General features: G+C 40.8%; 1 protein-coding gene across 1 annotated transcript in view; it reads left to right on the top strand.

The window, feature by feature from the left end:
* LOC124622693 (gonadotropin-releasing hormone receptor-like) overlaps positions 1-13,889 on the top strand; it is a 625,533-nt gene that overhangs the window by 597,872 nt on the left and 13,772 nt on the right. Inside the window, exon 5 of the mRNA XM_047148483.1 lies at positions 3,650-3,777. Within this exon, the coding sequence (XP_047004439.1) occupies positions 3,650-3,777 (128 nt within the window). The remainder of the gene's footprint in view (positions 1-3,649; positions 3,778-13,889) is intronic.

The raw sequence follows: 13,889 nt of genomic DNA, 5'->3' as shown, positions 1-13,889 counted from the left end.
TGAGCGCGTGTGACGATGAGGAATGCAATCTGGCGACATTCGCTCTCCTGGGCACCTCCGCACACAGAGAGGATCATCGCGGTGGTGCACGCAGAACCAGGAACCGTCTAGACTCTAGAAGGACGGCGCGGCTGAGTACAGTGTTGCGGGCGCGCCGCATCACACGACCTCTGCTGAAACGTCAAAGAAAACCCAACAATGGGTGCCGAGCTGGGGTGGTCCAGACGTCTTCCCGCTGTCCGCATGGACACGTTTTGCCAAAGACACAGCGCCCGTATTCGACAGTTCGGCTGGAAAAAAGCGGTGCTAGGCTGCAAGTTTAGGATCTCCGTTACTTCCCTAAATTGTTTAGGGCAAATGCCGAGCTGGTTCTCTTGGTAGAACGGCCAATTTCCTTCCCGACCACCGCCCAATTCAGGCTTGTGTTCCGTATTTGGGGACCTCGTCCTTGACAGGGCGTGAAATCTTTATCTTCCCTGTATCCTTTTTAATGAAGATGCTATTGGCTGATCGTTTCTTAGCCAACTGAAAGCACAGGAAAGACTGCATTACTACAAGGGGCACAAAACAAACAACGGGAGGCCAAGACGTTGGGATCACAGATCTACTCCAAACTTTGTACACCTTTAGTAGGCCATTAAAACAACATAATGTTCAAGTAGATGCACTACTCTGACAGTCCAGAGAAAATAACAAGAGGCGTTTTACGCGTCTATCATATCCCTTACGTAAGTGTGGATAGCTGCCGGATGTTAGAGAGTTGATGTTAGTTAAGTGGTTTTCATTCGAGCGTCGAAAGACGAACATGGCTGAAGCAATAGTTCGACTCTCGCTCAAACTTAATTTTTAGTCTATATTTTTTTCGTGACTGGTCATATTATTTAATTTCTATGACTTTTGAGACGTAATATAACAAAAAAAAAACCACATGTATTTGCATGAAGTTTTAATGAATTTCATGTTGTTTGAGTAACCACAATTTTTAATAAAATTTAATTATGAGAACAAATACATTTATAACTGTCGACAAGTAAATGAATAAACGCAAAGAACTTTCCTGTAAAAGTGTGTCTGCTGTGATTTACAAAGTCTCTTACACATGCTACCTGTCACGTACCCGGAACTACTTTGCACCCCGACGCTTCGAGCTGCAGACGCAGAGGCAGCCATCAGTTGGCAATTAACTTGCGCAGCAGTGAGACGTTGCTAGCAAGAATGAACAGTGTAGGCGCAGTTTGTTTAAATACCACAGAATTCAACCTGTGCTACAGAAATGAAGATTTGAACGTGAGTCGAGCCATCGTCTCAGACACATACGTCTTACGAAGCTCAAACGTTAACCACTTAACCGCCATGAACTCTAACGTTTAGTACGTACGCACAGATACACCAGTTATATAACAGACGCGTAAAACTTCTCTTGCTATTTTCTAGGAATTGCCAGAGAAGTGCACCTTACTATCTGCACATTATGTTGTTTTAATGGGCCACTAAAGGTGTACAAAGCTTGAAGTAAATACTTGATGTCGACGTCGTGGCCTACCCTTGTAAGTAGTAACCAAGTGGTATGTGAACTCAGTTCTGTTCTATTTCTATCTAGCTCCCTCCCGTAGCAAAAAAAAGAAAAAAAGTATCGACGTGTTTGGAATTTCAGAAGATCAACATAATCATGTTTATCTGCTTATAAATGAGAAGCAAATTCGTGTGCTTGTAGTTTTTTGGGTGCTAGAACGGTAATCACCCATGGGTTTTACTGGCACATTAGAAGAGCAGTTAGTGGCGAAGTGCTGAAAATGTTTCAGGTGATGATATTTTTCACCTCTGGCCCTTGCATTGGTACAAATACGGAATGTGAATGTGTCTGCTCTCCCACGGCTTAAAAATATGCAAGATTGGTTTGATAATAATGATATGGTAATAATATTTATTCCCTATTTACTATTTACGATGTATCAGCTTGTGGATTATCGCCCCACATTTTTGGAAAAACAGCAACGGAACTGGAACATCGAAGACGTCAGAAAGTCACAGTAGAGGCGGGTGGTCATTATAATCGTTTTGATGAAAGCGGCTCTAAAATAGGCGGTTAGTTGCAACGTAATAGTCACACAATGTTTCTCGATCTGTTTATTGTTCATAACACGATTCATGCTTTGCTCATCTTCAGACTGGTAATACGAAAGTATTTTTACAATCTTGCAAATTTTTCATAAATGTCTTAAAGGAAACGGAAATGAACGCATGGCATCATTGGCCGGGAGGCACCTATTCGGGGAAGTTCGGCCGCCAACAGCAAGTCTTACTTCATTCGACGCCACATTGGGCGAATTGCGCGCCGGTGATGAGGTTGAAATGATGAGGACGACAACACAACAGTCACTCCCCGAGATAAGAAAACCTCCACCCCGGCCGGGAATCGAACCCAGGCCCAGCTTGCATGGGAGGCAAGCACGCTACCACGCAGCTAAGCAGGCGGACGTCTAAAAGGAGGAGCTATGCTAAAATGTGATTGAACAACAAAGGCATTTAAAACAAAATACATACCATTTAGTACAGAATGAGTATACAACTTTGACAACTTCAGTTAACGTTGAAAGAAACGTGAAGTTTCCTGTTTCTGTCTGTAGATAACTTTATGACGACACTTGTGCTGTTTACAGCCGAGTGACGTGGCTGGCAGACAGGTCCTCCTAAGAGAGCTTGTTGACGCCACATGGCGTGAGAGCTGTAGCACTGTCGTAAATGGCCGATACATAAATGCAAGTGATGATAACATCTGTTAAAAAATTTATACAGTTTTTTTCTTACATCATAAATGAATTTAATGCCAACCTTAGGCAAAGACAAATTTAAAAGACAAATGTAAAAACGTACCGGGTTTTAGTATCATGGAAGAGAGCTTACTGATGCTGGATGGTGTAAGTACTATGGCGCTACGGAATATGACATACAAGTAGTAATTTAAAAGCATATTGCACTATTTGCGTTTTTCTGTTACCACTTTGCTACCAGGTCATCTAAAGATAGGCCGAGTCCGAAATGTGTAATCCTGTGATTATCATTTTGCTCCCAACCAGCTTTACAAAGAAGCCGTTTTCATCGTTGGAACTGAAACACATTCTTAGCAGTGGCCTGTGTGAAATCCTGTCGAACGCCACCTAGGATCCACATGTATTTGCTCCCACCAGGAGTTAATAATTAGAATTTTAGGAATCCGCGAAGGTCGATAAGATGCTCCGGGCGATAGTAAGTGGAAGCTTACATTACTGCATTCACTACCACTGCAACTACAGGGTGAGAAATTAGATGGTTCGTGTAAGTTGGGTTGTATGTCTTACGGAGTATGAAATTCTTTCCGAGAGACTTTTGTTTCGCCCACCCCCGCTTTGTTCATTACAGACAATACTGTCCCCGCAACTTAACAGGTAGAAGCTATCGAGGGAGCGAATATATGTAGGCTAATATAATCGATATTGATATTGTTGTTAATTTACTAATGAGTATGCGTTAGAAATAGTACTCTGCCACGGTTATTACCGAATCCTGCGTAGTGGATGTCGTCTCATTGCCAGAATAATGTTATTGTTTGTGTGTGTGTGTTTTGATTGACTTCGGGGCTGTCGGCAGTGACCGGTGTGTGCTGTTGCAGCTGAGTGAGGACTTGCAGTCGGCCATCTTCTTCTTTGGGATGTCCAACAGCCTGGTCAACCCAATCATCTACGGCGCTTTCCACCTATGGAGACCAAAACGCAGGGGTCGACTCAGCGATAGAGGGAGGTATGTGTAAACTTTTTCAAAGAAGGTTATAGTTTTCTTGTAGAAATACTAAATAGCCAGTCAGTTGCAAAATAGAATCTTTATTAAAACTCCTTACAATGGTTTCAGCGTACTAGGTGTACATTGGTAAGGAAATACCAAACGACTACAACAATGTTGTGGATGTTTAAATTATTATGTAATCCAGTTGTCAATATTTCCTTCTGACGAAAACGTTTTTATAAACATTGAAACCTTGTTAAAGGGATTTTAATAAACCTTCCATTATGCACCTGATTAGCTGTTTACTATTTCTGCAAGAATCTTTCATCCTAGAGTTGCTGTTCCAATTATGTACAAATTTTTTTTCTATGTTGTTGCACCTATCCAAGCTGTGCTGTTGTGTGAGAAATGTACGGTTTCCATTTCACGTTATAATACCGCGCACTTCGTGTAACGTGAACACATTCAGTACACGTAATCGGTTCCAGTTGTAGAAACTGGTCGTATCCTAGCGGCAAGACATAATGAATGCTTTCTCCGCGCGATAGCAAAGAAATACTATAGACGACACTGCTGCCAAAGTAGAGTTACTAAACACAGCCTTCCGAAATTCCTTCACCAAAGATGCCGAAATAAATATTCCAGAATTCGAATCAAGAATAGCTGCTAACATGAGTAATGTATAAGTAGATATTCGTGGAGTAGTGAAGCAACTTAAATCACAAGCAGGTCTTCTGGTCCAGACTATATACAATTTAGTTTCCTTCCAGAGTGGGCTGATACAATAGCTCCATACTTACCGTTCACTCGACGAAAAATCCGCACCCAAAGAATGGAAAGTTACACAGGTCACACCAATATTCAAAAAAGGTAGTAGGACTAATCGAATAAATTACAGGCCCATATCGTTAACATCGATTTGCAGCAGGATTCTGGAACAAATTTTGTGTACGAACATTACGTATTACCTCGAAGAGAATCAACACTGATTTAGAAAACATCGTTGCTGTGAAACACAACAAGCTCTTTACTCACATGAAATGTTGAGTGCTATTGACAAGGGATTTCAGATTGATTCCGTATTTCTAGATTTCAAGAAAGTTTCTGACACTATATCACACAAGCGGCTTGTAGTGAAATTGCGTACTTGTGGAATATGTGACTGTATTCGTGATTTCCTGTCAGAGAGGTCGCCGATCGTATTAATTGACGGAAAGTCATCGAGTAAAACAGTTGTGATTTATGAGGTTCCCCAAGCTAGTGTTATATGCCCTTTACTGTTCTTTACATATATAAACGATTCACCAGACAATCTGAGCAGCCGTCTTAGATTGTTTGCAGATGATGCTGTCGTTTATCGACTAGTAAAGACATCATAGGATCAAAACAAATTCCAAAATGATTTGGAAAAGATATCTGTATTGTGCTAAAATTGGCAATCGACCCTAAATAATGAAAAATGTGAGGTCACCCATATGAGTGCTAAAAGGAATCCGCAAACGTCGGTTACACGATGAATCATTCAAATCTAAAGGTCATAAATTCAACCAAATACCTAGTATTTACAATTACGAACAACTTAAAAAAGAAGAAACACATAAAAATGTAGTGGGAAAGGCTAACCAAAGACTGCGTCTTGTTGGCTGGACACTTAGAAAATGTAACAGATCTACCAAAGGGACAGCCTACACTACGTTTGTCCGTCCTCTTTTTAGAATACTACTGCGCGGTATGGGATCCTTATCAGATAGGATTGACGGAGTACATCGAGGAAGTTCAAAGAAGGGCAGCACGTTTTCTATTATCGCGAGATAGGGGAGAGAGTGTCACTGAAATGGTATAGGATTTGGGGTGGATATAATTAAAACAAAGGTGTTTTCCGTTGCGACAGAATCTTCTCACGAAATTTCAATCACCAATTTCCCCTCCGAATGCAAAAATATTTAGTTGACGCCGACCTACATAGGGGGAAACGATCATCATAATAAATTAAGGGAAATCTGAGCTCGCACGGAAACATACAGGTATTCGCTTTCTTCGCGCGTTGCACGAGATTGGAATAATAGAAATTGTTGTGCAGGTGATTCGATGAACCCTCTGCCAGGCACTTAACTGTGATTTGCAGAGTATCCATGTGGATGCAGATGTAGAACTAGGTTTCTGGTAAGCGACAGTACACAAAATGACAATTATTGTGCTGTACGGTAAATATTTATATGTTTTTATTTTATTTTATTAGACGTCGAAGCAGGTACATTTTTAAAATCAAACTGCGTTAGATATTTGTGGGACTGTTGGAAGAACGTAAGAGCTCGCTGTAAACCACACTGAGAAAATTCTATCACATGTAGGAATGAGGTCTGGGAGCACATCAGTTTCAGCCATCCATTTATGCGACATTTTCACCTCTATGAGATTTAGATTAGCCAAAAAACTGTGATTGGAAGCGTATGGTCCCAACGAGTGAACAATAAACCCGTAGTGACCGATCGTCTGAAGGAGCTACTATGAAACTTTGATAAAGCGCAGAAGGAGAGAATCAAAAAGTGTTACATCGATGAAGTACGCCTGGCGGTTCAGTTGCATAGAACTAAGTGACAGGCGTTCCTCGCGTGAATTTATACGGGGTCAAGGCGAACTCCACTGACGAAATTTCAGACCTTGTTCACGGAGATTTTCTATTTCCGCTATCTACAGTGGTTTGCTACAGAGTAATAGGGTAATTATGATTTATTATCTTTCTTACATCATTTACTTGGTTTTGTGAAAGTACTTGCACACCAATGAAGAAGCCCGTAATGTGCAGTCATCAAAAAGTACTACACGAAACGCAAAATTACGCAACAGCTGTCAGAAGATGCTAAATTACAGTGATGTGGTTGCTGTCGCTACGTAGTTGTGATTCGTCGCGGCTCTCTTCCACTGCACTGTGTGTACCCGCACATCATCAGTAAATATATGCCTACCGATGTATATCACTGCTAACATACAACCAACACTGCCGAAACACCCAAAGAGTAATACTACATTCGAGCTTGAGTGCGAAGGGTATAGAGGGTAATAGTGCTGTCAACAGCAAATACTGTGAGTGAAGGAAACAAATTTTTTTCAGGTAATTTTCATCAGTTGATATATGTTTCAAAAAACTCATGACACTAAACTGTATCAACTGGATTTTATTAGTAGTACCGGTTTCGGCCGTAAACCATCATCTGGTACGTAAATCACTTAAAACATTTCATTTGTCATGAATATTAAAACACACAAGATATCGAATATTTTAATCCACAAGAAATACGTAATAAAATACGTAATAAGAAAACTCATTCATAGTGCAGCAATCGTCCTATTCATGTGAGATAAATGCTATGAGGGTCCTTTTTCCACCGTCGACGTTCACACAGTTGTGCAGTTATATTTAAAGCAGTTCAGACACAAGAATAAGTGCAGTAAGAAATCAAACGAAATGCTGTTAATCTGTAACGAGCCACCGGAGATGACGGATCTGTGATACGAAAATACTGAGAAGGTATCTCTGAACAACCTCCGAAATTTAGTAGGTGGAATTAGGGTTCACCATTTATGTCATTCTCTGACTCGTTATGGTCAAAAAATTTACGCAATCGGATGAGATCATTAAGTTACCATATTACATGTAGTTCAGTAAATAGAAAAAGAAATAGGATATCATCAAAGTAGAATAGCTTATAATACACCAGCAAAAAATGCTTCTATCGGAACAGGAAAGAGGCTATTATGTTCCTATTTTAAAAGACACTGACTGAAAATTTTGCTACCACCTGCCTCTTTCTACCTTTCTCAACACATTTCAAAAAGTTCCCCTATAGTCTGACATGCGAACATATTCGCGCTCTTTTTAACGTGCAACTCATCTCTAACCCCCACAAGTTCCCCTAACTGTAACTCGCTCACACAACACTAGTCCATCGCTGTAGTCCCTCATTCCCGCCCATTCCCACTTGTCCGGTCTCATTCACTTATTCAGCTCCACTCATCGTCAGTATCTCCTTGCGCCCAGCTGTAATTGTCTCCTGTCTCACATCCAGAGCGTTCTTTGATCCGCTCTTCTACTACTACTTCTACTACTGTCTCCTCTCACTCTTTCTGTCTCCCACTTGCTCTCTCTTTCTGTTAATATCTCATTCACTCATTCCTTTCTTCCTTCCTACTGCTGCAGTCTCTTCACACTGTCTCTATCTCTCCATTACTCGTCGTCATTGTCATAGACTCTGCTTTTCATTATCAATGACTCTCACCCACTTCCACTTTGTTCTTCTATTTATTCTTCCGCCATCGTCACTTTCTCCTTAACTCTTCTCCCAGCACTGTTACGTCATTGTCGACTATATTCCACTGTCACTCTTTCTCTTTCTCTAACACTGCCATTGCCCCCTTCGCTCCTTCTATACTGCACCTACTCCTTACAGTCTCTCAGGTTTTATTACCATGAAGTACTTTTACCACTGCCACTGTCTTCTTCTCGCTCAGCATAAGAAAGCGCGAATACGTTCGATAGCCGAAACTGTGGCGAAAATATTTGAAGTTGCTGAGGAAGGTAGAATGAGACCTTTCAGTCAGAGATTTTTAAATCAGGAGCATATTAACGTATTTTGTGCTCCGGTAGGGGCATTTTTTCCCTATTTCTCTTCTTTTCCCTGCTGCTACAGGGCATGTCACTCATTGGAAAAGAATATTACGCGTCACTAAATTTTTTATAGTTTACCTATGAGAAACTGAAAAATGCAAAAGTAATTTCCCACCTCAGACTGGATTTTACGCGCACACAAATTCTGCACGTGCTTCAGAAGTTGAACATGGGGTTCTCAGAACCCTTATGATGATAATGGAGACACTCTACAGCATATTTTTGGGTGCTACGACACTTAAAAAATAACGTTTTTGCTTACGTGCGTATTTTACGTGTACAATTAGGGTAACTTTGAACCCCTGCATCTCGGACACGGGTAAAGTAATCAAGAAAATTTTCAAGACTGTTGAGGGTCGGGATTTTAGAAATATATCGTCAACATTTCATTTGTTGCGCATAGCTGGCTTGAAAACCGCGGCACGGTTCTGGACCCCGAAAACCACGGTATTCGAGTTTTCTCAGGAACCGCCCATGAACTAAACTATGCCTCCATAAGCCTCTTAAGACGCACCGTAGACCTCATCTAACACAAAAAGTACCAACCGAGTTGCTCCATTTCCGTAAGCTGGAGAAAGTGTGTAATACAGAAACTTGGAATCTGTAATGTAAGTTATATACAGTAGGACGATCATGCAGTTGGGTAGATTCGTGCAAATGGTCCCTAGCCCAATTGTTGTTGTTGTGGTCTTCAGTCCTGAGACTGGTTTGATGCAGCTCTCCATCCTACCCTATCCTGTGCAAGCTTCTTCATCTCCCAGTACTTACTGCAACCCACTGAATCTGATTAGTGTATTCATCTCTTGGTCTCCCTCTACGATTTTTACCCTCCACGCCGCCCTCCAATGCTAAACTTGTGATCCCTTGATGCCTCAAAACATGTCCTACTAAGTTGTCCCTTCTTTTTGTCAAATTGTGCCACATACTCCTCTTCTCCCCAATTCTATTCAATACTTCATCATTAGTTATGTGATCTACCCATCTAATCTTCAGCATTCTTCTGTAGCACCACATTTCGAAAGCTTCTATTCTCTTCTTGTCCAAACTATTTATCGTCCATGTTTCACTTCCATACATGGCTACACTCCATACAAATACTTTCAGAAACGACTTCCGGACGCTTAAATCTATACTCGATGTTAACAAATTTCTCTTCTTCAGAAACGCTTTCCTTGCCATTGCCACTCTACATTTTATATCTTCTCTACTTCGACCATCATCATTTATTTTGCTCCCCAAATAGCAAAACTCCTTTACTACTTTAAGTGTCTCATTTCCTAATCTAATTCCCTCAGCATCACCCGACTTAATTCGACTACATTCCATTATCCTCGTTTTGCTTTTGTTGATGTTCATCTTATATCCTTCTTTCAAGATACTGTCCATTCCGTTCAACTGCTCTTCCAAGTCCTTTGCTGTCTCTGACAGAATTACAATGTCATCGGCGAACCTCAAAGTTTTTGTTTCTTCTCCATTAATTTTAATACCTACTCCGAATTTTTCTTTCGTTTCCTTTACTGCTTGCTCAATATACAGATTGAATAACATCGGGGAGAGGCTACAACCCTGTCTCACTCCCTTCCCAACCACTGTTCCCCTTTCATGCCCCTCGACTCTTATAACTGCCATCTCGTTTCTGTACAAATTGTAAATAGCCTTTCGCTCCCTGTATTTTACCCCTGCCACCTTTAGAATTTGAAAGAGAGTATTCAAGTCAACATTGTCAAAAGCTTTCTCTAAGTCTACAAATGCTAGAAACGTAGGTTTGCCTTTCCTTAATCTTTCTTCTAAGATAAGTCGCAAGGTCAGTATTGCCTCACGTGTTCCAATATTTCTACGGAATCCAAACTGATCTTCCCCGAGGTCGGCTACTACCAGTTTTTCCATTCGCCTGTAAAGAATTCGCGTTAGTATTTTGCAGCTGTGACTTATGAAACTGATGGTTCGGTAATTTTCAGATCTGTCAACACCTGCTTTCTGTGGGATTGGAATTATTATATGCTTCTTGAAGTCTGAGGGTATTTCGCCTATCTCATACATCTTGCTCACCAAATGGCAGAGTTTTGTCAGGACTGGCTCTCCCAAGGCCATCAGTTGTTCTAATGGAATGTTGTCTACTCCTGGGGCCTTGTTTCGACTCAGGTCTTTCAGTGCTCTGTCAAACTCTTCACTCAGTATCGTATCTCCCATTTCATCTACATACTCTTCCATTTCCATAATATTGTCCTCAAGTACATCGCCCTTGTATAGACCCTCTATATACTCCTTCCACCTTTGTGCTTTCCCCTCTTTGCTTAGAACTTGGTTTCCATCTGAGCCCATGATATTCATACAAGTGGTTCTCTTTTCTCCAAAGGTCTCTTTAATTTTCCTGTAGGCAGTATCTATCTTACCCTAGTGAGATAAGCCTCTACATCCTTACATTTGTCCTCTAGCCATCCCTGCTTAGCCATTTTCCACTGCCTGGCGATCTCATTTTTGAGATGTATGTATTCATTTTTGCCTGCGTCATTTACTGCATTTTTATATTTTCTCCTTTCATCAATTAAGTTCAATATTTCTTCTGTTACCGAAGGAGTTCTGCTAGCCCTCGTCTTTTTACCTACTTGATCCTCTGCTGCCCTCACTACTTCAACCCTCAGAGCTACCCATTCTTCTTCTACTGTACTTCTTTCCCCCATTCCTGTGAATTGTTCCTTTATGCTCTCCCTGAAACTCTGTTCAACCTTTGGTTCTTTCAGTTTATCCAGGTCCCATCTCCTTAAATTCCTGCCTTTTTGCAGTTTCTTCAGTTTTAATCTACAGATTCTGGTCATAGTCCACATTTGCCCCTGGAAATGTTTTACAATTTAAAATCTGGTTCCTAAATCTCTGTCTTACCATTGTGTAATCTATCTGATACCTTCTAGTATCTCCAGGATTCTTCCATGTATACAACCTTCTTTCATGATTCTTGAACCAAGTGTTAGCTATGATTAAGTTATGCTCTGTGCAAAACTCTACCAGGCGGCTTCCTCTTTCATTTCTTAGCACCAATCCATATTCACCTATTATGTTTCCTTCTCTCCCTTTTCCTACTCTCGAATTCCAGTCACCCATGACTATTAAATTTTCGTCTTCCTTCACTACCTGAATAATTTATTTTATCTCATCATACATTTCTTCACTATCTTCATCATCTGCAGAGCTCCAAAATTGTGTCAGAGTGTCTCAAAGAGCATGTGCCAATGACGCCTTCATCGATGTTGCGTTAACCCCTAATCTTCTTTCTTCCTTTCGACTAATCGCTGAATCGCTACAAGCACTGAATCTTTCGGATGCTCCACTCTTATAAACGAAAACAACCTGCGACTGGTTAGTAATAATCGTGGACACGTATAAAAATAAAAATAAATTGATTCTTCTCTTAGAACTTTCATTTGTTCGCTGGGCAAGAAAATGAAGGTATTAGGATTACTTCTAAGCACACGTTTATTACAGTGATTTATGTTCTCAGGTACAGGGGACAACATAAAATTTCACTCACCCGATCATTCAATTTATATTTTAGTGTGAGATTAGGTGTTCGCCTACGGTCGCGCTTTAACATCTCAGCATATTGCGCTCGTGGCTAGTCGGGTCGCAGCGTAAATATAACAGCACTCTCCCCATAATCTTCATTCTCTGTTTTTAAACGAATTTAAAAATTTACGGAAGTAATTCAGTGGCTCCAACGCTATATCAAAAGCAGAGGTTAATTTAAATAAACCAGCCTGAACATGAAACGATTCAAATAGTCCTACAGGAGGATGAAAATATTTTAGGATGAAAGTTATATACCTTACATAATTAATTGAAATTCTTATGAAACCCAATTGCATGTATGGAATTCTTCCGATATATTCAAAAATTGAGACGTTTCCATAGCAGTTCGCTAACTTCACTTAGTTACGAGAACGTGACTATTCCTGTCGTTGCGTAGATAGCACTTTTTTAGTTGCACACAAGCAATTTCAGTGCAATAGCAATGTTCAGGAGATGGAAACAAAGAGGAAATTTAAATCTTCTGTAGCTTCGGTATTAGGATAAGAAAAGTATATCCCAAGACAACGTAACAGTATTTTCTCAAATTGAACTAAATGTTAGACAAGTTTAATGATAGCCTAATACCAAAATAAGTCATAATAATGTAGTTGCATTCAGCGGAAAATATAAAATATAGAGCCTTCTAGAGAAATAAGATTTTTATCACCTTAGGTACTTAAAACCGATCTGCAGTACTGGAAAGAAGAGAAAATAAGGATTTAATACCCCACCAACGATGCTGGTATTACAGATGCAGCAGTTGTGGTTCGGGAGGACAGTGATTAAAATTCGCGGTGTTCTTTTCTTTTCTTCTTTTTTTTTACAATAAAGAAGAAACCAACAAGGATTCGAGCCGCTGTTATTCCGCTTGCGTTGGTGCCATATTGCCGTATTCTAATGCTCGACAAAGAAAAAAAAAAAAAAAAAAAAAAAGAAAAAGAAAAAACACATTCAACAGAATGGATAGTTTGGTAGGTAGCTGTAACCTAGGTGGCCATCATTGAAATATGAATCAGAAATGAACTGTTCTTCCACATAATACAGAAACATGCATTGAAAATACGCGTCGGAAAAATTAAGTCTGAAATCTGGTCACTTACACGCATGGTGAGCCACCTCGAAACATAATAACCACCGACTCAACAGCTTTTTGATATGATTTTGGAATGCAATACAGCAGAAAGTCTGCATGGTGTGAATTCCAAAAGTCCTTGGTAGGTTATCGGAGCTATGCGACATCAGATTCATATGCACAGGTCACGCAGTTTCCGTAAATTACGGGCCGGTGTTTTTTGGGGACGGTGCTGGTCCCCAATATCAAACGAGGTGTTTGCACGATTCTGGCCTTGTGACATGGACAGTGGTCCTGTTGAAAGATGCCATCGCCATCGCTGTCGGGAACGACAGCAAGCTTGAAGGGATGAAAGTGCTCCGTAATGTGTCATGGTGCCGGACATTACTACCACAGGTCCCAAGGGAAGCCTAGGTAAATGTTCCCACAGCATAAAATTGAACCTCCAGAATGCACGGGTAGCGCAAGTGCGTGTTTCGAACAGCCATTTACTTAGATGACGGCTATCCAGACACAGACATGATCTAACAAGACACGTGACTCATTAGACCCGGCGACAGCTTTCATTGAACAACGGGTCAACTCAGTTATCCTCTTTCCGCCACAATCGTAACTGTCGATATCGTTACGTCAACGTTGGAACACGCTGGGGTTGTCTGTTGCCGAGCCCCATGTTCAATAAGAGAGAGATGCATGACGTGGCATTGTACTGTTTTGAGATCTGCCACAGGTCACCACCGGTGACGTTTTTAAAAACTGGCGAACTTCCAGCCCCCATATTCTGTAATGTGACGTTGACGTTCAATACTTGGTCCCATACTCTCGGTT

The sequence above is a fragment of the Schistocerca americana genome, chromosome 7 (assembly GCF_021461395.2).
Source record: "Schistocerca americana isolate TAMUIC-IGC-003095 chromosome 7, iqSchAmer2.1, whole genome shotgun sequence".
NCBI classification, from domain to species: Eukaryota; Metazoa; Arthropoda; class Insecta; order Orthoptera; family Acrididae; genus Schistocerca; species Schistocerca americana.
Note: the sequence above shows the minus strand (reverse complement) of the source record. Positions and strands in the feature narration are given on the sequence as shown.